The 24465-nt window shown below is 43.6% G+C and overlaps 1 protein-coding gene across 4 annotated transcripts in view; it reads left to right on the top strand.

Moving 5' to 3' along the window:
- MPZL1 (myelin protein zero like 1) overlaps positions 1-24465 on the top strand; it is a 62818-nt gene that overhangs the window by 24351 nt on the left and 14002 nt on the right. For 2 of the 4 annotated variants that reach the window (XM_054046318.1, XM_054046310.1), the window contains 3 exons: positions 10281-10441; positions 13404-13617; positions 23214-23343. In XM_054046318.1, coding sequence (XP_053902293.1) covers positions 10281-10441; positions 13404-13617; positions 23214-23343 — 505 coding nt within the window. Of the gene's footprint in view, positions 1-2653; positions 2975-10280; positions 10442-13403; positions 13618-23213; positions 23344-24465 lie in introns of those variants that run through there. The other 2 variants (XM_054046301.1, XM_054046291.1) reach the window with 2 other exon arrangements.

Here is a 24465-nt window from a genome sequence, read left to right as displayed (position 1 = left end):
CTCAGAGGCTTGCTGTGTGAAAGGGGTCACCAGTACAAAAGTTTGAGAACCACTGGCTTAAAACAAGCCCAGGCAAAACTCTCCAGGAACAGAGGGGCAGTTCATGCCTCATCAGGGCATGTATGTGACAAGCCCAGCCCAGCCTCACAGGAACAAAGACACTGGCCTAGGCAGCAACAAAGGATCTGTTGGATTCTGGAGTGAGTCACCCCCCTTCCCTTGGACAGTTTGGGACTAGGATAAGGTAATGCTCACCTGACCCTGAAGCGGTGGGGGTGGGGGCAAAGCCAAGACAGGGAAGAAAGAACATAATAAAAGGGAGAGACGTTTTCCATGCTCTTCCCCTCTCTTCCACCTCCATCTACAGACACCACCAGCAAGCGACTGAAGTGTTGATCGAAAGGGAGAGCCTGGCTGAAGGGCAGCCAGCCAGCCTGTGGTGAGAAGCATCTAAGTTGTAAGGTCACTGAAAGGGTTAAGATCAGCTTAGAATGTGTTTTGCTTTTATTTCATTTGACCAAATCTGACTTGTGCTTTGACTTATAATCACTTAAAATCTATATTTTTTAGTTAATAAATTTGTTTATTCTATGTGAAGCAGTGCGTTTGGTTTGAAGCGTGCCAGAGACTCCCCTTGGGATAACAAGCCTGGTACATATCAATTTTTTTGTTAAATTGATTAACTCATATAAGCTTGCAGCGTCTAGCGTGCATAACTGGACACTGCAAGATGGAGATTCCCAGGGTTGTGTCTGGGACCGGAGATATTGGCTAGTGTCATTGGGTGCACAGTCCAAGCAGCGGCTGGCCAAAAGTGCTCAGTCATGTAACTGGGAGCAGCTTACATGCTAGAGGCTGTGTGTGAACAGCCTGGGAGTGGGGGTTCTCACAGCAGAGCAGGGTAAGACTGGCTCACAGAGTCGAGGATTGGAGCGACCTAGCAGATCACCGGTCCAGGTAACACCAGGGGAATGTGTCACTGCGCTAGCCATTTTGTCAGCCTGAGCCTGGTCACCACTTAAATAAGAGGCTGACCTAGCTATGTTGGTCATGGGTGTGGAAAAATCCACACTCCTGACCAACGTAGCTATGTCAGCCTCATATTCAACTTGAGACCAGGCCTCAGACTATGTACCAAGCTTGCCCATCTGGAAAAAGGGTGGAGCAGAGTCTTGAGAATGTTTGTTGTTTGTTTGTTTGAGAACTTGAGAAAATGTGCACTAGGACTGGAGAGTATTCTCCACCTAGTCACGCCAAGTTCTTTAACACATTAGGACCAAAGTGAATATTGCAAACCAAGAGCTGTAAATAAAGTACAAGTCAAAGTGCAAGGAGCAGCAGAAATAACTGACTGCAACAATTGTTTTAAAAGCTGCAGTGCACTAGGGAGGAAAGCTGATTTAAAAAAAAAAAAGTCAAGAAGGCCTGAAGAGCTCTTGTAGCTCCAAAGCTCGTCTTTCACCAACAAAAGTTGGTCCAATAGAAGATATTACCTCATCCACTTTGCCTCTCTTTATCAATCTTGATTTTTTTTTTTAAATAGTAGTCCAAAACAGGACAATACAAGAAAGGTTCTTAAAGTCTCTCCTTGAAACACAGCAAAATCCTTCCTCATGAGGGAGAAATGTAAACTACTTAAAATTAACTCAGAGTGAGGGAGTATGCCTACAAATACCAACATTTGGCAGATCTATTAAAGAAAAACATTTTCTAGATATATTGGAATCGATTTTTGGATAATCAAGTTCCTAAAAACTGAATCTATAGAAGTTTGTTTGAGCATGTGCTTAGTAGCCAGATGTTTCAAGGACCCAGGCTGGGTTTGCAGGGAATTTAAGACTGCAGATGTTTGGAGGTCTCTACCGCTGGCTGGGAGAAAAACCCTCATCCAGTTGAGCATCTGTTGCCAACACACGTTCAACTGAACTGATGTTAGCAATGTTGGGAACCCTAGGGTAGGCAATGCAGCAGCTGCTGACAGTTTGCAGCATCATGTTGACAAAACTTGCTGTGAGCAGGCTTAGATAATCCTGTGCTGAAGACTGTACCAGCAGCCAGTGGGGTGTGTACACTAAGGTCCCAGATGTTGCTAACTCCAGTTCAGAAGTAGAATTAGCAAAGTTGGAATGTTTTCAGGTTTCCTTAAACAAGGCAATAAAAGCCTAAAAAATTCCACTATCTATTGTCTTATATCTAGTGTATACAAGAGACTAAAGTCTACAAGCTTACAAGATGCCATTCCTCAAGTCTAGATAAGCATGGAAAATGTAATTTATTATTAAATAAATACATGCACCCATTAAGAGCCACAGGTCAGGGCTGTGGCAGTTTTCCTGGAAATCTGCCTCTCTGTGAAATTAATGTTGCATGCCTCCATTTTTCAATTGCACAATAGATTTGAAAATGTGCCACACATGCACTTAAAGGCTGTGGAAGGGAAGTTGCCCCTGTGCCCCCTATTACTGATGCAACTGTCTTCTCCCAGTTTGAACTACAGGGGAAAAAAAAAAACTTGTACAGTGTATGAAAGGTACTGTCCAGGTATTTTTTCCTTTAGCTGATGTCCATTATTTAAAAAAAAAAAAAAAAAACTTGAAACCTCTCTCCCCCTTCTCCTCCCCATTCCCCCCTTCTCCCCGTGGTACTTTTCTAGCACAGATCAAATGCAATGTGCATGCTTTGTTACACTGGCCTGTGGGATTTAATCCTTAAGATGTGTGTGCAGCCCCTATATACTACAGGGTCCAGTATGCAATGCTCCATCTTGATCAGAATAATTTGTTACTGTGGCATTTAGTCTTCACAGGCTTCCCTGGTATATTAAGGATGAGGATGGCTGCAGTGTGTGCTCCATCTCATGTAAACTTGATGCAGCTCTTTGGTCCCTTTCCAGCTCTCGAGATCTTACTGGGGCAAAGATTGGGCAGTGAAGCAGAACGGAGTAAGAGGCTTCTTAGAACAAGGATCCTTGCCAGTAAGTGTTGTCTCAGCAGCGTAGAGATAAAGGTGGGACTTCAGGACACTTGTAAAATGCCCAAAGCTGTACCAACTGGGTATATTTTCACCCTTCTGGTTTTACAATGGCAGTATGCCATAATGCCATTCTTTGACATACTTTTTTTTAACTGTACATATCTCAAGCCATATTGGTGCTTAATTGTGGTGGTATGGGGAGTGTCCCCCAGGGGAAAAGAATTGTATATGTGGTAATCATAGTTTGATTATACAGCTTATCAGAGGTGGACTGGTTGGGTTTTTCAACTCGCACTTACAGTCTTAAGCAAAAGAGGAACAAAGTTCTTGGTTTATATAAAACATGGAAAATCCAAGTGTGGTAACTGTTTCCTTTCCTGTTCTGCCTTAGCAATGACTCCTCAATTACATATGAGAGGGTGTAAAAACCCAACAACTCCAATGACTCACCATTTTTATGATTAAAAACTGCCTTCTATAGAATTGTTTTGCATGCCCTAAGTCCATCTTATGGATTTTCTCTCTGTTCCTCTTTCTACTCATTGTTTATCATCAGTCTCTTCTCTCTTCCTTTATGATCCAACAATAGCTATTGTCAATGCAAGAAAGATGTCTCCCTCATTTAGATTGGTGCCATCCCCTAATTTCTCTTGGAAATAAAAAATCTTCAGTTGTGAAACTTTATGAATATGTATTGGTAGGAATGGTCGTGAAGGCAGTCAAAATGAGTCGTTTGTTGCTAACTAGCAAACCTTATAGAGATTCTGTTGGCTGTCTGGATGACGTGATGCCCTGGTATTGCAGGGTCAGGATGGAGATTGTGGTGGGGTTTTAAGCACTCAAAATTTAGGCTATGTCTACACTACACAGCTTTTAGTGACATGGCTGTGTCATTACAGCCAGGCCGCTAAAAGCGGTGCAATGTAGCTGCTGTTTGTCAGCTCTCCTGCCGACACAACTTCCGTTCCCAACAAGCAGTGTTTGCATTGTTGGCAGGAGATCGCTGCTGCTGACAAAGCGCTGTTCACATTGGTGCTTGTCACCGTCAAAACTTGTCTTTCAGGTCCCCCCACCCCCTTCTCTAAATACCTCTGAAAGACAAGTTTTGTCCTTCAGTTGCCAGTGTAGACATAGCCTTAGTCATCTGTCATTTTTTTCCTATTCAGCTGCCTTCGCTAGGAAAAAGGGTGTTAAGTCGAGTTAGCTAACTCACTTGGTATCTAATGAAGACAAGACAGGCTGGAGTCTTCACAAGAATTAGCAGGTTGTGTTAGACTTGATTTCCCTCAGTTTTCACACTAATTAGAAGGTTGAATTAAAACTCCAACCTGCAAATTGGCAGTTTGAATTAAAACTGGAGGAAATCTAGTCTTTAACACTAACTACTAAATCTTGTGAAAATACAAACCTGCCTTGTCTTCACTGGGGTGGGAGAGGAAGGTGTGTTGATTTGAGCTGTTAAGAACTCCTCTCTCCCTCTCGAAGACAAAGCCTAAGTGGGTGGTGTCATTACTGGCCCCTGCAGAATTTCACACTAATTACCACACTGCTACTTAAACCTACAACTGTCAGCAGGACTTACTCTGGGACAGATGCCAACCTTGTGATATCACTTCAACACCTCAGTTCCATACCTTTACTTGTCCTTTCATCTTGCTTTATTTAATTTCCTTATTAATATCCTATTTACTTAAGTCTTCTGACTTTCATTTTAACCTTAATCTTATTTCACACAGCATAAGTGTGAAAATTAAGTGAAAGTTCTCTCTCTCTCATCGTAGCACCTAGGAGCCCTAGTCATAGACCAGGACCCATTGTGCTAGGCGCTGAACACAGAACAAAGACAATCCCTGCCTCAAAAGTTTACACTCTGAAACTACGTCTACACTACAGCCCATGTTGGCAAAACGTATGTGTGACTATTCCGAGTGACATCAATTACACCAACATAAGCATTCAGGTGCACAGCACTGTCTGTGGAAGAGCTTCTCCCACCGTCCTAGTTTATACTGCTTGCGGAGGAGGTTTTTTTTATGCCAATGGAGAGCTGCAGCGCTGTATGTATAGACATAGTCTGTGTATAAGAAGAGACAAATGGGGGAGTACAAGGAAACAATATTGGTCAGCATGATAAGCAGTGCTCTCAACACAGCAATGGTCTAATTGCTGTTTTTTTTGGTAGCCATTATGGCAAAGGAGTTGAAGAGGGATTTGAAGGAAGGTAATGAAGTAGGATTGCAGATGTTTACAGGGAGCTCCTAAGTGTGAGGAGTGATGAGGTATGCAGGGGACACAAAGATGCTTGTTTGAAAGTTTGACAAGTGAGTGGTGGAGGCTGGCTTCTTGGGCCAAGTGGAGATGGGAGTTGAGAGCTTGATAGCAAATGTGAGATGATAGGTAGGGCGAGATTAGCCTGTGAAGGGCATTGAAAGTGAAGGTAAGTAGTTTGTGTTTGATGTGATAGAGAAGGGAGAGCCAGTGGAGGGATGTAAAGAGCAGGGCTAGGTAGCAGATAGCAGTGACACTTAGGCTTTCCCACTCCTGTCACTTCAACCTCCTCTTAAACTGAGTGTCACCCAGTGGATAACAACTTCATGAGAAATAAGAGATGGAAAAATATATAGGACTGGTTTCTAAGCAAATTACGAGCTTGTTCTGCCACAAGACCATTTGGTCTACTTGGGTGAAGACTAATAATAAGTTTTAGGTGTCAAAATGAGTAATTTAGCTTGGAAACAATTTTGGTCATGAACATCTGTTCTGTAAAGCAACTTTACGGTTACGCTGAATAACTTTCCATTCTTTCCTTAATACAGGATGATTGCTGTAGAGCCTGCCTCTGAGAGGCGGGAAGGCCTAGTAACTGATATAGTCAGTCTGCTAAATTGCTGATAATAGGGTCAGTGATGACCATCTCCAGAGAGGCTTTGTGCCACTGCTGCTTGTACTTTGCCAATGCACTCTGGTAAGTAGGTGTTATTAGCCTACCCAAAGACTGTTTCTAGCTGAGAAAAAGTGGACCTGCACACAGTGGTGTCTGCCTCTTCATAATTATACCTAAGATTTACACTTCCACAAGAGATGTTCAAGTGCAATTAACTTTACTGGTTATTCTCGTCTTGTTTAATGCCACATAGCAGAGTATGCGGTTCTGTATTTGGTATTTCAACTTCCTCCTTGGGTTTATCTGTTTATGGTTCTGCTTTTATTTTACTCTTACTTGGCTTGATTACACCAAATGGAGAGAAACTTATTCTTCAATAGCTATTTGGGTCAATTTTCCCATGTGGAGAAGAGCTTAAACATAGTTTCTTGATCTCCAAACCTACCATTGTAGACACTAGGGTTCTCAGGACAAATTATTTGGTGGCCTCAGAGTGCAGCCACCAACTCTTGCTGGTGGCTGCTCACACTTTTTCCTAAAACACTTAATTAGCTTTAGGAAAAACAAATATGTACATATTGTACAAATCATAGTAATTTATTTAGTGCTAGCTAGTAAGTCTGCTGTGACAAGTGATATCAACAAACATACTAGTATCATTTGTCACAGCAGACTTACTCAGCCCCGGCAAGTTTAGGGACAAATTAAGCCCTGGATGGAGGATCGGGGGAGGCAGCAGGGGCTGGGGGAGGCAGCGGGGGGATGGAGCCTGAAACCTTGTGGCCGGAGCCTGCAACCCTGCTACTCCAAGGTCGAAGCCCAAAGCTTGAGCCCCGCCGCCCCTGTGTAAATGGGGAACTCACCGGCTGCCTGCCCCTCTAGTGTTGTGCCCCAGGTGACTCTAGAGGGGGGCAGGGCCCAACATCTGCTGGAAGCCCCAGAAACCAACATCAAGGCTGTGCATTCAGGAGCAACAGGGAGGGGCCACTGCTCCCCTTCCCCCTCCCCGCAATCAAAGCCCCTGAGGCTGTGGGCACAAGAAAAGCCCTCGGTAGCTGCATATGAGAATCGCTGCACTAGATGGTTGGGGTTGTGGGTGCTATTTGGAAAAAAACTGCACTCGGAGCTACCTCAACTGCTAGCCTCTGTATTTAAGCAAAGATCAGGAAACTGAGTAAGGCACTTTCAAACCACAATTTTGGATAGAATGGGAACCTGTTCTTCAGCCAACTATTTCCTTATGGAGAAGGGAAGACCGGAAGAGACTCATTGATTTTTACCTACTTTTGTAGGTGCAATGACTTAAGGGAGGGCAAATTTGGACTAAGTACTAATCTGAATGATTAGATAACTACATAGTTGGGACCTAATGCGTTTTACTGGCCTCTTATCTCTATAGGTTGCCGTGGAAGTAAAAAAAAGCAAGATTTCTGGAAAATCTAGCTTCCCTGAAGAACTTTGATATAATTGCTTGTAGACTAGGGTTATGGGGGAGCTGTACCATAGTGTTCTGCCTGCGAGTGAGCATAATCTCCCAGGATGTGTGGTTTAGAGGCCAGCCTGTTTGGTAGAGCATAGCCTATGACAATACCAGATACTGGTGCCAAGTTCTAGCTTCAGCAGCAGCGCTTCAAGTTCTTTATCTTTGTGCCGAAGTTGCTGCGTTCCTTGTTGGATTTTACAACTTCCGTTTATAGATCTGATGCATTCTTGGGACGTGTTTTACTGGTACACCTCTACCCCGATATAACACGACCCTATATAACATGAATTCGGATATAACATGGCAAACCAGTGCTCCGGGGGCGCGGGGCTGCGCACTCCAGCAGATCAAAGCAAGTTTGATATAATGCGGTTTCACCTATAACGCAGTAAGATTTTTTTGGCTCTCAAGGACAGCGTTATATCTGGGTAGAGGTGTATAGTTAAACCAATAGAATTGTATAGCTTCCTATGGGGACACTCCTATTCCAGAATGTTCTGCAGCTGTGTCAGAGGCACGGCATGAGGTGACCCTGAGCTCTTTCAGGCTAATATGACTCCTGACTGTTGCAGGGAGAGATGGGAAGGGAAAGCTGAAGGATGGTATTCTGTATCACAGTCCTCTGATGTCTGTTTGGAATTTGAGGATATGGTCATAGATTCAATGATGCTGGTATCAGAGTTGGCTGGAGACTATAACCGGGAGCTGTCTTTGTTCCTGAGATGAATGCAGTTATGTTGCTACAGGGTTCAAGTCTGTAAGATCTGATCTTTAGTGAGGTTACAACTTTGGAGACTATGCTGTATTGTATGCTCTGGTGCCGGATGGCTGTTTATGTAATTCAGGGGGTTACTACCTCCTCCTGACCCTAACACATTTCTATTAAAGCATCAGGGTCTGTGGCTAGTGAGAATAAACTATCCATTGTGGGGTGGCTTTGTGATGTAGTCAACTGGGAATCTTAGTCTGGACCTGAAGAGACACAGCCTACTTATGAACTAAATGGGAAACCTGGCTTCTGTTCCAGGAGTGAAAGATTATTAATATTCAGGTGTACAACAGATCCTCCAATAGTAAAACTCCTGCTTAGCAGGGCTTGGGAGTGGAGCCCGGGGCTGGAGCACAGACCAGTAGGTTTTATGCCCGGAGCTGGAGTGGAGCAATTCACATATTTGATTGCTCCAAATCCCTGCTGCTTAGTAAGTGTGGGCTGAAAGAAGGAGATGAGGCTTTTCTTCACCACACTTCCAAGGGCTATTTATGTACAACAGTGGCTTCTTGGAATAAACAGGTCAGTGCTTACTCCTTCCTGTTGGTAGCAATGAATCCTCTGTCCCCTATACAGGCAAGCAATGTCTCAGTGCTGATTTTACTTCCTACACTAATGTTAAGGGCATCTTGCTTGCTTTTTACCTGAAAGGGAGATTTGTTCTGTGGTTTGGTCTTGAAACAATGGATTGTTTTCCATTATCATAATAGCCACTCCATTAGCAGAAAAATCTACTTCCAGCACTGCAGCTATGTATTCACTTCACTGAATTTCCAGAAGACCTCTTGTGTGTTCAGAATAAACATTTGGTAGCAGGGACCCAAGGAAAGGAGTATTTCTTGGCCTGTAGTTAGATTATATGTGGGGGAGAAGGGAAGCTCTGATGCAACCTCTTGTTGAAAATCCACCTCCCTTAGAGCGCTGTTTCTGTGCTGTTCTGTTTGTTTGATACAATGGCTGTGATGACAAGGCAGTCAGTAATACCCAGCCTCCCCTGGCCTCTTAAACAAGGTTGTTCTGTAGGAGAATAAATAACTAGCACTTCCAGAGCACTCTACAGACTAACTTCTACAGAAGATGAACTTACTCTAATGAGCCATATGCAATCTTCAGGGCTCGCTTTCAGACCCGCTGCAGACTTACCGCCTCATGTTTTGGCAATCCATATTTAAACCACAACTCATCACCATGGTAGCTAAGTGTCTGGAGGCTGCCTCAGTTTAAAATATTATAATCTATCTTTAATAGAACTGATATTTATAGGCTGTTTTCCAAGCCTGTTGTGTGAGGTGATCCAACTTCCTCTCAGATTAAATTCAGATCTAATGGCAATAACACACACCAGAGTCGCTGTTACCAACTTCTCCGTTTGTAAAATACTCTGAAGCTTACTCTTTTGGAAGTGAGGAGAAGGATGGGGTGACAGATTCTAGTCTGTATGACTGTGCACATCTATCACTGGCTCAGTAACGAGAAATCTTGTTAAACAGATCCTTCACCTGAAATGCTGTAGGAGTTAAAAGCTTTGGTAATGTTGTAAGTCAAACAATTCATATGTATTTCTTTGATTTATTTAGGGCTGCTGCTGAAGTGAGCCAGGGAATGGTAACATTACGCCTTTATAGAATTAGGTGGTGCACTTAAGTCAAAAGGTTAGTTTCCCCCCTCTCTTCCGCCCCCCCCCCCCCACTTCATCAGGAGTGGAGTTGAATTTGGTGTTTTGTTCCAGTTGCAGCAGAGATTCAGAGTGTTATGGGGAGGAGAGAGATGTGAATGAAGCAGGAAATGGATTAGCAGCAGGCCCAAAACCTTTCTCAAGGTTAACTTCTCAAAAACTGCCAGTGGAAGTTGGAGCAATAAATATGAGGGAGTTTCGTACTATAACATTGTCTCCCACCAGCTGCACAACAGGAAGCAGCTGTTGGCATGGAACACCCCATAGCAAACACCACAAGAAAGGGGAAGCAGGATCCAGCCAATGTGTCCATGCTATAAACTTGATGTGATATCTGCACAACCCATCGCCATAGGGGTAGTGATGCCTTCTTGGAGCTCTTGTGTAATTCTTGAGGTGATACCAGTTTATCCCATGTAGCTTGTTCTTTGCTTGTCCTTGAAGACAGCTCTTGACTCTTTCATTTTTTCTTTTCCTCTTCCCCACCCCCAAACAGTCAGAGTATCAGCACTTGATGTGAAGACACCAGAGGAGCTCTTTGTGGAGAATGGGACAGAAGCAAGACTTCCATGCACATTTTCATCCCGAGATGTGATCAGCAGCGCAGCGTCCATCTCCTGGAGCTTCCAACCAGAGGGAGCAACAACTCCTATATCAGTAAGAGCCCTTTGTCTGGGTTGATCCTGCTGTTTGGGGCAGGGCTGGGAGGGGGAAGTCTTGGATATTATTAAGGAAGAGCTCTGCTGGGTGGCTGCTGCTCAGGGAATTTAGGGAAGCAGGGAGCTGATGGGGGTTCCAAGCCGCCACCGCTAGCTCCAACAGGCTGCTCTTTCTGTAAGCAGTGGACAAACCAAGTGGCTGCCAAACGCCGTTATAAGGGAGCATTGTGCAACTTTAAATAAGCATGTTCCCAAATTGATCAGCAACGTAACAACGAAACAATGTTAACCGAGACGACTTTAAGTGAGGAGTTAGTGTACTGCCTACTGAGGGGGTGGATTTACTACAGTGACAGAAAAACCTCTTCAGTCATTGTAGCAAGTGCCTGTGCTACAGTGGCCTCGCTGTAGTGTGCTGCTGTAGTGCTTGTAGTGTATACATACATTCTAAACCTTAAAAAGGTGCACAGTTAGGTAACAAGGAAAGTCAGAGCAGGGAGGAAGCGCTGGAGCAGTGTGGAGGAGTGCACTGGCTTTGGAAGGGTACAAAGTGAGGGCCATACCCACCCTCTGTGTCATCTTTTGCCCCTTGGAGCTATGCACTGGGCCAGCACATCCTGGACAGCAAACCTTATTGATGTAAAGAATTCAGGCACAAAACATGAAAACCCAGTTTGACTAGAGCTTTGAAGAACTGGTTTTCCTAAAGAGGCATTTGATCATCCCTCAACAAATAAGGGATAGACGTGGTCTGGGATGGGGAACAGGGAATGAGCATGTGCAGTGCATGTGGGTAGGGACTACATCATCACTCTCCTGCCTCCATCTGGTACGTGCACTTTTCACAGCCTCACCATCTCCCCTCCTCCTCATGGCCTCTGCGAGCTTACCAGGGGTGTGGAGTGCAAGGGTGCTGGTGAATCAGCTTGGGGGTGTGTATGCCATTGAAGCAGTGTATGTGGGAGTGCCTAGGGGGCTTGGAGCCTAGGGTTTGTGGGGGTAGTCGGCAATGGATGTGATGGAGGGAATGTTGGAAGAGTTGGAGCAGTGTCAGAGCAGTGGTGGGAGGAGGGGGGCAATGTGAGGGGTGTTGGAGCAGTACAGGGAAAGGAGGGGTCAGAGCTGTAAAGTGGGGGATGTTGGTCAGCTTCACCTGCCTCCCCAAATACCCTATATACATGCTTTCCTGCCTTCCCCCACTAGACTCCATGCTAGTTCCTCCACTGTTCCTGCCTCTTCTTTCCAGGTCTTGCTATGCTGACACGTGCCACTTCATGGTAAGGTGGCCTGTGCTGTAGAAGCAGAACTGGAGATGATGCCGGGGCAGTGAAATGACATGCATGCAGCCAGTGCATTTTGTGATAATCTTGCCCAGGACCAGAAGCAGTGGAAGGGGGATGCTGAGCTATGCTAGATGGGAATGTTGAAAAATTATTTATTAAAAAAAATTCCCCCAACTTGACTAACACAGTTAAAGTTTCCCGTGATGTGTTGTGCCCTTCCAGAATGTGGAGCATGGCTAAATTAAAACTTCTGAAAACCAAGAAATGAAGAGTTAGGTGTATACCATCCCCGCAGTGTAGTCTGAACTCTAATCTCCTTGAGTGATGCCTGAAAACACAGACTAGCCCTGTACCGGGCCTAACAGATGCTATAGAATACATGATCACTGCAGGGCTAAGTCTAACACCTTCTCTTTGCTACTGTAGACCTCTAATTTAGAGCAGGCATAGCATACAGGACTTGCTGATTCTACACAGATTACGCCAGACTTGCTACCACCCTTTGGCCTGAGGATTTTTTTCAGAGATGGTGCCTTCACTTGCCCCTCGCTGGGCCGTGGGGACTATAATCATGCATATTTCCAGATTTCTGACAGTCCCTGGAGTGCTGGCAGATAAATGCAGATTCAGATCTTGAATACAGCACAAGTAATGACACCTTTATGTAGTCCTTCATGTCTGCTAATGGCACCAACCGTACTGAACCATTCCCAGTTAGCTGCAGGGCACAGAACTAAGGTTGCATTGCAGGCGCAGTGTGCTACTTAACTTATTTCCTGGTTTTCGGAGAATTTAATCAATCTCCAGGTTCTGGAAATGCATGGGCAACCTTAACTCTTAGTTTTTAGACATTTAGTATCATTAAGTTGGCTACTTTGCACATATTTGTACTTAAATCATATTTTAATGTTGCTGTTTGAACATCTCTGAATTATCTGTCTTCCATATTTGAATAGTCAGATTTCATGTTACACTAACAAAACCTGCATTCTTAAATTCACTCTTTACAAAATGTAGGGAAGGAAACCCCTACACCACCACACACCAGCCAAAACCGTTTCAGGCTTAGCTCCCTTCCTCTTCCTCCATCACATAGACAATGTTAATCTTTACATAGCTGAACATGCAAGTATTAAATACTCATCTTGCATTGTAGCAGCATCTAGATGCCTCAATCAGAATTGTGGCCTCACTGTGCTAGGTGATGTATGAACATATTATTATGGTAAGGACTGTCTTGGGCAGTGGTTCACAACTTTTTCCAGTAAGGAAACCCCAGGGTCATTTCCCAAATACCTGGGAAGTGGAATCCCCCTCTTGTTTCAATACAAGAAGGGCACAGTGGTTGTGACCTGTGACACCTATGTGTGAACCCTTCTCTAGCATCGCAACACTCAGATTGAGACTCCTTGGCCTGAAAAAAAGACTTTGCGGTGGGCTTGAAGACTAAGTCATAGTGTGGCTACTTGAATGTGTGATTAGTGGAGCGACAGCATGCTTGCTACAATCTGCAAAGCTAGAAGTAGCTGGCCTCTGGAGGAATTCCTACTCCTACCTCCTAATGTGGTATTGGAAAGGGCCCGGCAGATCTGGAGATACTATCGTAGTGAAGGAGGGGTGTAAGCTTTGCAATGTTCTGACATGGATGTTCTTACATGCTCTCCTCCCTGGCTGCAGTTCTTCTATTACTCTCAAGGGAACGCATACCCTGGGAAGGACACACCATTTAAGAACAGAATCAGTTGGGCTGGAGACCTTAACAAGAAAGATGCATCTGTCAGCATAGCAAACGTGCAGTTCCGGGACAACGGCACTTACTTCTGCGATGTCAAGAACCCACCTGACATAGTTGTCAAGCCAGGAGAAATCCGACTTAGAGTCGTGCAGAGAGGTACCTCCCCTCACTAACTCTTCTTTTCTTTAGATGCCATTCTGGGCCTGGGAGAGACTGTTGATTTTTATCTCTAGTCTCCAAAGCCCCAAGGGTCACTCTCAGGATATGTTATCCAAGGTAATTTTTAAACACTGAAGATACCGTCTTGACCAGTTTTTCTTACTCAATCCACAATAGTCCCAAATCCTAACTTTTCGCATGTCCTAAAGTCTGCAAACAAATCCCATCTCTCTCGCATGAACGTCATAGTCAACAGGGTGCTGAAGGGATGAGGTGGGGTGTGGGCTTGGTGACAACATGCAGGGAAACTAACATTTTGTCTGTCTTTGTGTTGGTGAAATAGATGCTTGGTTCCATGCTGTTTAAATTTCAGATGATGGAAGTTACTCCTCTTCTAACAGGAACTAAACATGCAGGGATTTTGGAGGGATCTAATGAAGACCTGTGGATTGTCTGTATGTTAAGGCTATCACTGCTTTGAGAGCACAGGAAAGTAGAACTCAAAAAACTGTTAAAACTTCCTTAATAGTTAGTAGAAGAAACTGTCAAAGGTTTAACACCTTTAGTGTTTCATTTTGGATGAAAATGATTTGTAATCATTGCAAACTGACCTAATCTCTGTTTAGAGAAACGTTATGCAGTAATATAATCCAGTCTCTCAATTTAGCAGGGTGTTATATTACCGGTGACACAAAGGGATTTTATGTATCTCTCTGAGCTACTCTAAGACTTCCATGCAGCCAAGACTCCACTTTCTTCTTTCGGTTCAACCACGTCCTAATGTGTGCTTGTGACTTTTGACATGTAAAATTGATGTGGGAGGCAACTATTGAATTCATCCTGATGAAATCATGGAGTGAAATCCTTTATTTCATTAAATAAATTAAGGCTGGAAGAAGTCAAGAGTTTGCTTTCCTCTCTGAGACACAGGAATAAGACAAACTTTGGTTGTGGGGAGTAATTGGAACAAATTGTGAAGTAGGATGGGTGTTTGTTTTCCAAAAGCTCATCACTACTTCAGGGATTCAGAATAATTTGTAATGCAAAGCGTTTTGTCATAGTTCAAGGCAACTACATCTGTATTTCCCCCCACCTATGGTCCACCAAGAACATCCACTCTCAGGTTTTCTGGCTCCCTAGCTGTCACCTCTCTTGGGTGGAGACCGGTATCTCACTTCTTTTTCCTGACTGGGGTATTTCTGTGGTGCACAGTTCCCTGCCTACACTGTGAATTCCCCAGCAGGTCAGACTACCTCAGCAGGCCTGCTTTGCTTTTCTCCTCAGAGGCTGTAAACAGGTTAAGTGCTCAGTTATAAGCTGTGACACCGCTTTTTGTAAGCAAGTTCATTTATTCATAAGGTGAAAGCATTACAGAGCGAACCTATTAAACCTCCATGTATGCTAATAAGCTTACCAGAAGTCACCCCAATGCTGACAAGGGCTCTGTAGGAGTCAGTCTTTCAAACCCGATCAATGGGTATTTGTGGTTAAGTTTATAACTTAGCTCAGAACTAGCACACACACGAATCTGGGTCTCTCCTTTATACAGGTTAGGCCTCTCAGCCTGTCTTCATGTAACAGGTGTTGAGCAGACTAAGGTCCCCTCCTCAGAGTGAAGTTTCAAAACGCAGAGTTCTTGCTTAACTGGAAGGGGTACATTTACATATACCTCCCCCTAGAAATGCAGTGATCTTTAAAAGTTCATTCTTGTCTGGCACATTGTTTCATATAGTTAGCGCCCTACCAAATTCATGGTCCATTTTGGTCAATTTCATGGTCATAGGATTTTAAAAGTCATAAATGTCATGATTTCAGATATTTAAATCTGAAATTTCACTGTATTTTTAACTGTAGGGGACCTGACCCAAAAAGGAGTTGAGGGCAGGGGGGACCTCAAGGTTATTGTAGAGGGGTTACAGTATTGCTAAGCTTACTTCTGTGTTGCTGCTGGTGGTGGTGATGCCTTCAGAGCTGGGTGGCCAGAGGGTGGCTGCTGGCCGGCCAGGCACCCAGGTCTGAAGGCAGAGTCGCCGCCAGCAACAGCGCAGAAGTAAGGATGGCATGGTTTGGTATTGCCACCCTTACTTCTGTGTTGCTGCCTTCAGAGCTCCCCTCCCAAAATAACCTTGCAACCCCTTTTGGGTCAGGACTCCCAGATTGAGAAACGCTCATCTCCCCCTTGAAATCTGTATGGTATAGGCCAGGGCAAGTGTCGGCAACCTTTCAGAAGTGGTGTGCCGAGTCTTAATTTATTCAATCTAATTTAAGGTTTTGTGTGCCAGTAATACATTTTAATGTTTTTAGAAGGTTTCTTTCTATAAGTGTATAATATATAACTAAACTATTGTATGTAAAGTAAATAAGGTTTTTAAAATGTTTAGGAAGCTTCATTTAAAATTTAAATTAAAATGCGGAGCCCCAGACTGATGGCCAGGACCCGGTCAGTGTGAGTGCCACTGAAAATCAGCTCGCGTGCCATAGGTTGCCTACCCTTGGTATAGGGTAAAAGCACACAAAAAACCTGATTACACGGTTCGTGACGCGTTTTTTCATGGCCGTAAATTTGGTATGGCCCTACATATTATCCTTTGAAATGCATAACACTTCTCAGGGTTTACGTTAGTCATGTGTCTTCCCCCCACTGGAGACATCAGTCCCATAATAGATAAATACAGTGAACTCCTAAAAGATTGAATTCAGTAAAGTTTGTCCAGGATGTTGCAGGAAATTGCCATATCTGTGACAGTGCTGTCTATATCATTGGGGAATAAGGAGGAGAGTTGGGCACAGTCCTGTTGGAGAATGCACCTTGGACCTACGCTAAAAAAAATTACCATTGTAATTTCCTGGCAGGCTTGTAACACCACACATCAATCCTCAGCGTTGCTAGTTCCAGTGCACAGGTGTTCAGACCACTTCTGAAATTACATTTGCTCTGAGCAAGGCTGATGTCCCCGACCAGTGCAGAGCTAGCATAGGCAGCAAGTGCAAATTATGTAATTGTGTTGGTTTACTTGGTTTTCCCAGCGGCATCCCACAATGCTCCTGACCAACCTTTGCTGGCCACTTTTACAGCTGAGAGCTCCTTCCCTGTCATGTCAAGTTGTCTGCATGGTCTTGTCTTGTACTTAGATTATAAAGATCTTTGGGGCAGGGACTGTCTTGGTTTTGTGTTTGTATCGTGCCTAGAAATTTAGTTTGGGTCCGTAGCAAGGCCACCTAGGTGCTATCGTAATACAAATACAGTTTATAAAAAGATTCCTGGAGTGTCACTCTGGAGCCTAAAATGTCTGAGTCAGTGTGAAGCAGTGGAAACAGCTACAAATGTGTGAGAGATCTTTGTTGAGAATATCACCTGGTTGAATAATCCTCTTGGTTTTATGGTATGTTACTGTCCAATTTAAGTTCTCAGCCATTTGAGTTTAATTACATCCCTGTGGCGTACAGCTACAGTAAGGCACATGTCTATGCCATGCCAAGAGTCCTAGACCATTGTGCTTTCAGAGATAACTCAACCAATTACCACCCTTGGTCTACAGCTAATCTGCATGGAACAATTTCATTGGTTGTATTAGGGAGACTGCACAAATGGTGTATTACCTGGCCAAACCTCAAGGTAATCTTCCAGCACAACCATCATATGCAATAGCTGCAAACACACACAGCCCCTCACTGCAGCACACACCCCTCCATTCTCCACCAGCACAGATGTAAACAACTTTCCCAGCACAGCATGGCGACCTCCCCTCCCCCAATATGACCACCACACAATAAACCCAAACATCACTCTGAAACCTAGAATGTCTGAATCGGTGTGAAGTGATGGAAATAGCCACAAGCATGACTTGAGAGAGCACTTTTTGTTCAGAATATCACCAGGTTCAGTCATCACTGGAATTCAGACATTTTTGGCTTTTTATGCACAACTTTTGAATTACACCTGCGCAAGTCCACGGGCCTTCAGCTACTACTAGTAGTGAGGCTCTTGGTTCTGCCTGGCCACTGAACACCTCACCTAATACTAGGCAAGCTGGATAGCAGCCTAGGCAGTGCCTGGGTGTTCTCTTGCCCATCCCTACAATACAGATATCACCAGCCCTCGTGATAGCCGTATCCCCAGATCAACAAGTGTAGGGAGGACAGATCAATATGGAATTCATTAATGATGGCATTGATATGCATATCTATGATTATAGACCATGTCTGTACACAAGATTCACGGGTTTAAGGGTCATTTTTTGGGGGTAGCTAAATTAGTGCAAACCCCTATGTTGGCCCTTGATATAAGCCTCTCAAATCAATTTAGCTTAGTTTAGTAAATTAACTTGGGTTTATACCAGTTTAACTAAGTCACTTTTACAAAAACACATTTATTTAAATCAGTGCAACTTCTTATGTAGACAAGGCTTTTCTTTCCTTTCTCTCCTATAAGGTACTCTGTAATTCAAAGTCGATATAAAATAGATCAGTTTGATAGTTTATTGTAATTATTAAAGATCTAATAAAAGCTCTAAAGTTACCTAAATTGGATTCCTTCAAGTCTGAAAAAGCTTTGTTGCTATGGCAACCTTAAACAAAAAGGAAGGTCTTCACTAAGAACATATATGTAACTGATCACTAACAGAGGTATTACAATTTTTTTTGTTTCAGAGTGGTAGCCGTGTTAGGCTGTATCAGCAAAAAGAATGAGTACTTGTGGCACCTTAATTTGTTAGAGACTAACAAATTATTTGAGCATTAGCTTTCGTGGGCTAAAACCCACTTTATCGGATGCATGCAGTGGAAAATACAGTAGGAAGATATATATACACAGAGGCAATGAAAAAATGGGTGTTGCCATATCAACTATAAGGAGAGTAATCAGTTAAGGTTAGCTATTATCAGCAGGAGGGAAAAAAAAACTTTTGTAGTGATAATCAGGATGGCCCGTTTCCAGCAGTTGACAAGAAGGTGTGAGTAACAGTGGGGGTGGGGGGAAATTAGCATGGGTGATACATCGAATATAATGCAAAACCTTTGAAGAAGCACTATAAACAGTGAATGCCTAGGTGGTCACAGAGTAGTCATCGGCTGGTAAACAGTTACACAAACAACTTAGTGTACAAAAGCAATTTTAAGTTTATACCTGAAATTAAGAATAATCAGGAGCTGAGACAAAGGTGTGCAGTTCTCTTGTCTGTTACTTCAGTAACTACTTCATCCTGCAACAGTTGAAGAGTCTTTATACCACTTCATAATGAGCAAGACAGTGGACATTTGCAGAATTTATTGGATATTTCTTTGAACTTCAGAATGGATGTTGGCAGAGAGGCCCCACAACTGCCAACCAGAGAAACTGCAGCTTTGCGAGACAAGCAGCTACATGCAAGGATGGTTGGGAACAGTACCTAAGTGATCAGTTACACCCAGTATCTGCTAATGCCAAAATGATGATCAAAGGCTAACCTGGGATGAGCTAAAACAGATATCACTCCAAAAAATTTTGTAAACTGTGGAAGCCATTTTTGGCCACTTCAAAGATCATGGAATTTTCCATGGACAAAGCAGCAATAAACTATTGCAGGAATTCAAGGGACACATTTTCTCACTGGATGGTTAGAAGGTGACATAAGACACTTGTATTCCAAATGGAACACTGCAAATCTTTGTCAGAAGCAGGAGGTAACTTTTTGATTGGCTCACAAAGGGGTTTACCAAGAACAGGTTAGACAGCCGATTGGTAACTGCTAAGAGGCCTTTTTTGTGTTCAGTTATTTGATCCTTGAGGCTGAAGTATCTGGACAAAAAGACAGTCCACCAGCTGCCTACTGAAGGGTCCCCCCTATCCCCCAACACCTTATCTTGTCCTAAGACACATACCATATTAACTGTTTTTTTTTTAAAGTGCTAGGGAGACAATGAAATCTGGGAAAAGAACCAGATACAGCTGTCAGAACACCATTGTTGAAATTAAGTACCTGAATGTTCTATCTTAAGAAATCAGTTCTTGCAAATGTTGATACCTTTGTATCAATTACAACAGAAAAATAGGTTTTTATGCATATTTTGCCATGTGATAACTTAATATAACCAAGTTAAGTACTTCTCAAAGCATGTATCTGAGAGACAAAGTGGGTGAAATATCTTTTATTGGATCAGCTTCTTGGGGGGCGGAAGGTCATGAAGAAGAGCTCTGTGTAGCTCAAAAGCTTTTTGATCAACTTCTGCTGGTGAGAGAGACAAGTTTGAGCTACACTGAGCTCTTCCTCAGGACCCCTCTCTATCACCAAAAGAAGTTGGTCCAGTAAAATATATTATCTCACCCACCTTGTCTTTCTACCATCTTGAGACAATACAGCTACAACACTGCATACAATATGTAGCTGTGTCAGTTCTGTACGGGACTTACAGGTATGCATTATACGTTTTGTTTTAGTTAAAAGTTTAACAATTGTTTAGAAATAATACTAAATAAGTAACTGAGAGCTAAGGTTTAAAGAACTTGCTGCATATATTTAGACTCACTCTGGAACAGAAAACTGGTCACGGCAAGTCTTGCTCTTGGCACAGATATACCCTTAGTAGCAACAATCTGGAAGTGACTCATCTTGTGGTTTCAAGCCCTCAGTTAGGAGGGAGAAACTCTTTTTTGGCTTGTCAGTAAAAGAATTTTACCTTTGTTTGAAAATTTGGCTATTTGTAGCATAAGAATCTACAATACTGGTAAATTTCAGATGAATTAGGAATAGTTTTCAATTGTTACCTAAGGTTACCATACGTCCGGATTGTCCCAGACATATCCAGCTTTTTGGTCCTCAAATCCCCGTCTGGGGGGAATTGCCAAAAAGCCAAACGTGTCCAGGAATATGCTTTGCCGGCATCCCTGTCCCCTGCTTACCTGAGAGTGGCTCCGGCAGCAGCGGCTGCTGCTGCTGCTCCCCCCAGACACCTCAGCTCTGTGCAGCTGAAGAGCCGAGCTGCCCGAGCGCTACCGGCTTCATGGTTTGCCAGGCAGCCTCCAGACCCTGCGTCCCCAGCTGGGCGCTTCCCCTCCCGGGCTCCGGCTGCACTGGGGAAGCGCCCAGCCGGGGGCACAGGGTCTGGAGGTCTGGGGGCTGCTCGGCAAACCATGAAGCAGGTAGTGCTCGGGCAGCTGTTTCGCGTGGCTGGGAGGGAGGCGAAGGGAGCGGAGTTGGGGTGGGGACTTTGGGGAAGGGGTTGGGATGGGGGCGGAGTTGGGGTGGGGCCAGGGAAGGGGCGGAGTTGGGGCAGGGCCCTGTGGAGTGTCTTTTTTTTTTTTTTGTTTTTGTTTTTAATGTCTTAATATGGTAACCCTATTGTTACCTGCATATTTGGGAGTGAATTGCATCTTAGCTAGGAGTATCATTAGGAAGGGTAACATTTGAACTAAATTGACGACTTTATTAACTAAACTGTTATAGGCAATTCCACCAATGTTGCAGTTCAACAAGTTATTTAATTGACAAGTTGATAAGAATTCATAGTCCTGTGTTGGTACTCAAACCACATGCCCCAAATATGGTAGAACTAGGGTAGCTTACTTGTAGAAGACTGTCATAAGTCAGATGCATTTGATAGATTTTAACATGAATGTTAAAATCTAATTCTTTTAGATCTTGTAAAAACTATCATCTAGCATCTTGCTTGCTGTAACCTATTCTTAAAAATTCTGTTCTGGCTAATAAAACCTATAAATCTTAAAATAGTGCTCCAGCCTTTACCCTAAGGAACAAAAATCCAGAGAATCATGATAAGCTTGATATCAATACTGATTAATTAAAAAATTAATGTTTTGATACCATTCTCACAAAGTACACAAGTATAATGAGAAATAACTTTTAATATTTTAAAACATGGTTCTTTGGGATTATCCTGAATTACACAAGACAATCAGTGGTGGGTTAGCAGACATGCAGAGGCATGTCTTCCTGCACCTGTGTGCTTTACTGGGGGGTGCTAGGGCTATCTAGGTGCTACTTCAGCAGCATCTCCCACTCTCAGATGTGAAAACAAAAATAAAGTGACTATTGGCTCCCATATACACCACAGTAAATCCACTTATCTCTGCATGGTGCTCAAGCATCTCTCCCCTTCTGTCTGTGAGAAGTGATGCATCCCCCGGGGCTCCTCTTCCTTAAGTGGGGAATGATCTTAGTAGATCACATGGAATGGCCTAGAGGGGATATCCTGCCTCCAGACCGGGGCACATGGCTCCCATTCATTTCTAGTTCCTAAAAGGAAACGGAGGGGAAGTAGTTCAGCTGCAAAACAAACAAAAAAAAAAACACAATTAAAACTAAAAGATGGGAATAAAAATCTGCTCATCACTGGTTTCTGCACATCATATCCCCACCCCCCAAAAGTAGGGTGCCCATTGTAATAAGTGTAGAAGAAGCAGCTGCCTCATCATGACATCCGCTAGAGTGATGACCTAGTCCTTAGCCCTTTCGATGAACGGGCAGCTCATGCAGGGGGCAAAACAAAATGTGGAAAGACGAAATGTGTGAATATTCCATAAACTTAGTGCACTTATACAGGGAGATGTACTGGGCATTTGCAGTATTCTATGGTACAGCAACCTATATACCCTACAATGCTTGCTGTGGGAATGCCTTATGTGGGCATAGTACATGAGTAGGCTGAAACAAATGCCTAGTGCAGATGCTCTGCACCCTTGAAACCTGACTAGTTCAACTGTATCTGGGGCAGGCTGCAGTGGTGCACTTATCTAAAGTAGATGCAACCCTGGACTGTCTTGTTCAAATTCTTATAGCCTTAATTAGAGACCTTGAAACAAGTGAGGGGTGTGGAAAACCTTGCAATTATGTATGATAGCTTTTCCAAACAGCAATGGTGTAGTTAATAACTCAGACTTCCATTATAAACTATCTTTGTACTCATTTTGTTTTTTAACTCTTCTGGCTGTTCACTTGGCCTCACTCAAAAGGTGTGTGTTTGAGACAATTTGAGCAAAGTAATACTGTCACTCTTTGATAACTTGAAAAGGAAACATTACAGATATGTGCAGTGATGTATTAAGGTTGAGGAAGCACTAGCAAAGACTCTAGAAGTAGTCTTTCTTTGCTCACAGGTATACTCTTGGATTATAGTTGTGCTGTATGCATGCTACTTAAGTGTGATACAACAGCTACATATTATTTATCAGTAGATCTCAATATATGATATTTATGCACTTTTCTTCCCTCAGATGTGCTTGTTTTTTCCAACTTACCTCAATGGGATTTGCACAGATGTACCTGAGAACAAAGTCATGTGTAACATGAGTCAAGGTTCTTGTTGTACATTTAACTTCTGCACTCCTTGACTTCTGACTGGTTAAAATGCAGGCTCTATCCTTGGTTTATGGAAACTTTTGTTCTTATGTCAAGTACTCAGAATGCCTGCTCAGAACAGACGGAACTCTGCTTGTCCTCAGCTAGCTCTTCCGTTTGTGCTGCACGTGTTCACCCTTGACACTTTGTGACTTCCTCCTGCTCTGAAAGGATCTAAGGGAGGAAGGAGGCTTTTTGTGGCTCACATTTTTACTAACTAGAAAATGAAGCAAAGTGTTGAATCTCTTTTTTTCCACCCAGACAATCTACCTGCGTTCCCCACTGGCATGGTGGTAGCGATAGCCATTGGTGTGACTCTAGTTGTCTTGCTGCTCATCGCGATTATCGTGTGTGTCGTCAGAAAGAAGAACTCTAAAAAGCATTACTCTGGGTAAGAGATCACTCCCTTTTTACCAGTGTTTGGGGGGGGGGGGGGAAGTGAGGGAAGAGTGAAAGGACCACAAGTGGTTGAGATGAGGCAGGAGTCATTTCAGCCAAGTCCTGTCTTCAGCTGGCCATCATGACCTCCCCAAAGGGATGTAGTACCAAGAGGAGCTGTAGTCCGATAGCTGGGGAACTGTCATTCCTCCCAGTGCTCTCTAGGCTTATGCATTTTTATTGGTATCTTTCTTTAAAGCAGGGGTTCTCAAACTGTGGGTTGGGACCCCAAAGTGGGTCGTGACCCCATTTTAATGCAGTCGCCAGGGCTGGCTTAGACTTGCTGAGGCCCAAGCCCCATCACCTGGGGCTGAAGCCTGAGGGCTTCAAGTCCTGGGCATCGGGGCTCAGGTTACAGGCCCCCTGCCTGGGACTGAAGCCCTTGGGCTTTGGCTTTGGTCCACCCCACCCGGGGCGGTGAGGCTTGGGCTTTGGCTCCCCCACCCCAGGGGTGGGGCTCGGGCATCGGTCAGGCGTCGGTCCCCGCTCCTGGGGTCATGTAGTAATTTTTGTTGTCAGAAGGGGGTTGCGATGCAATGAAGTTTGAGAACCCCTGCTTTAAAGGACGAATGAACCCTCCAGTGGTTTCATTACAATGCAAACAGGAGACACTTTGATTTGTTTCAGTCCGTACTAAATAACCTCTGCCCTCAGTGATTTTTAAAAATAAAATAGTTGAAATATTCTATTTTTAATTTGTTATATTATGACATGTCAGTAGTGCATATTATATGGTACTAACATGAAATGTAAGGATATAAAAATGAGGAACTCATTAAATGAAACACAGTATCCAAAACATTTTTTAGAAGTTCTGTTTCACAGGATCTGTTTCTATTAGACCAACCAGGTTCTCCATGTGGAAGGTGGGTGACCACCTGGTAAGCTAGGCTTGTGTATAAGCTTTTAATTATGTTTTCTCTGAAATGCTTTTGCTCTGAATAAATAGTACTTTGCTTTATGAAAGCTGACTGGGTCACTCAATAACCCTGTTGCTGTTCCTGAGAGAAGAGAACTGCAGGTGCCGAAGTCAGACCTGCTGAGACTATCATAGTGAATTTCAGGGGTCTGCAGC

Source organism: Malaclemys terrapin, chromosome 1, assembly GCF_027887155.1.
Source record: "Malaclemys terrapin pileata isolate rMalTer1 chromosome 1, rMalTer1.hap1, whole genome shotgun sequence".
Taxonomy (NCBI): domain Eukaryota; kingdom Metazoa; phylum Chordata; order Testudines; family Emydidae; genus Malaclemys; species Malaclemys terrapin.
The sequence above is the reverse complement of the archived record's forward strand: the minus strand, read 5'-3'. Positions and strand labels throughout refer to the sequence as shown.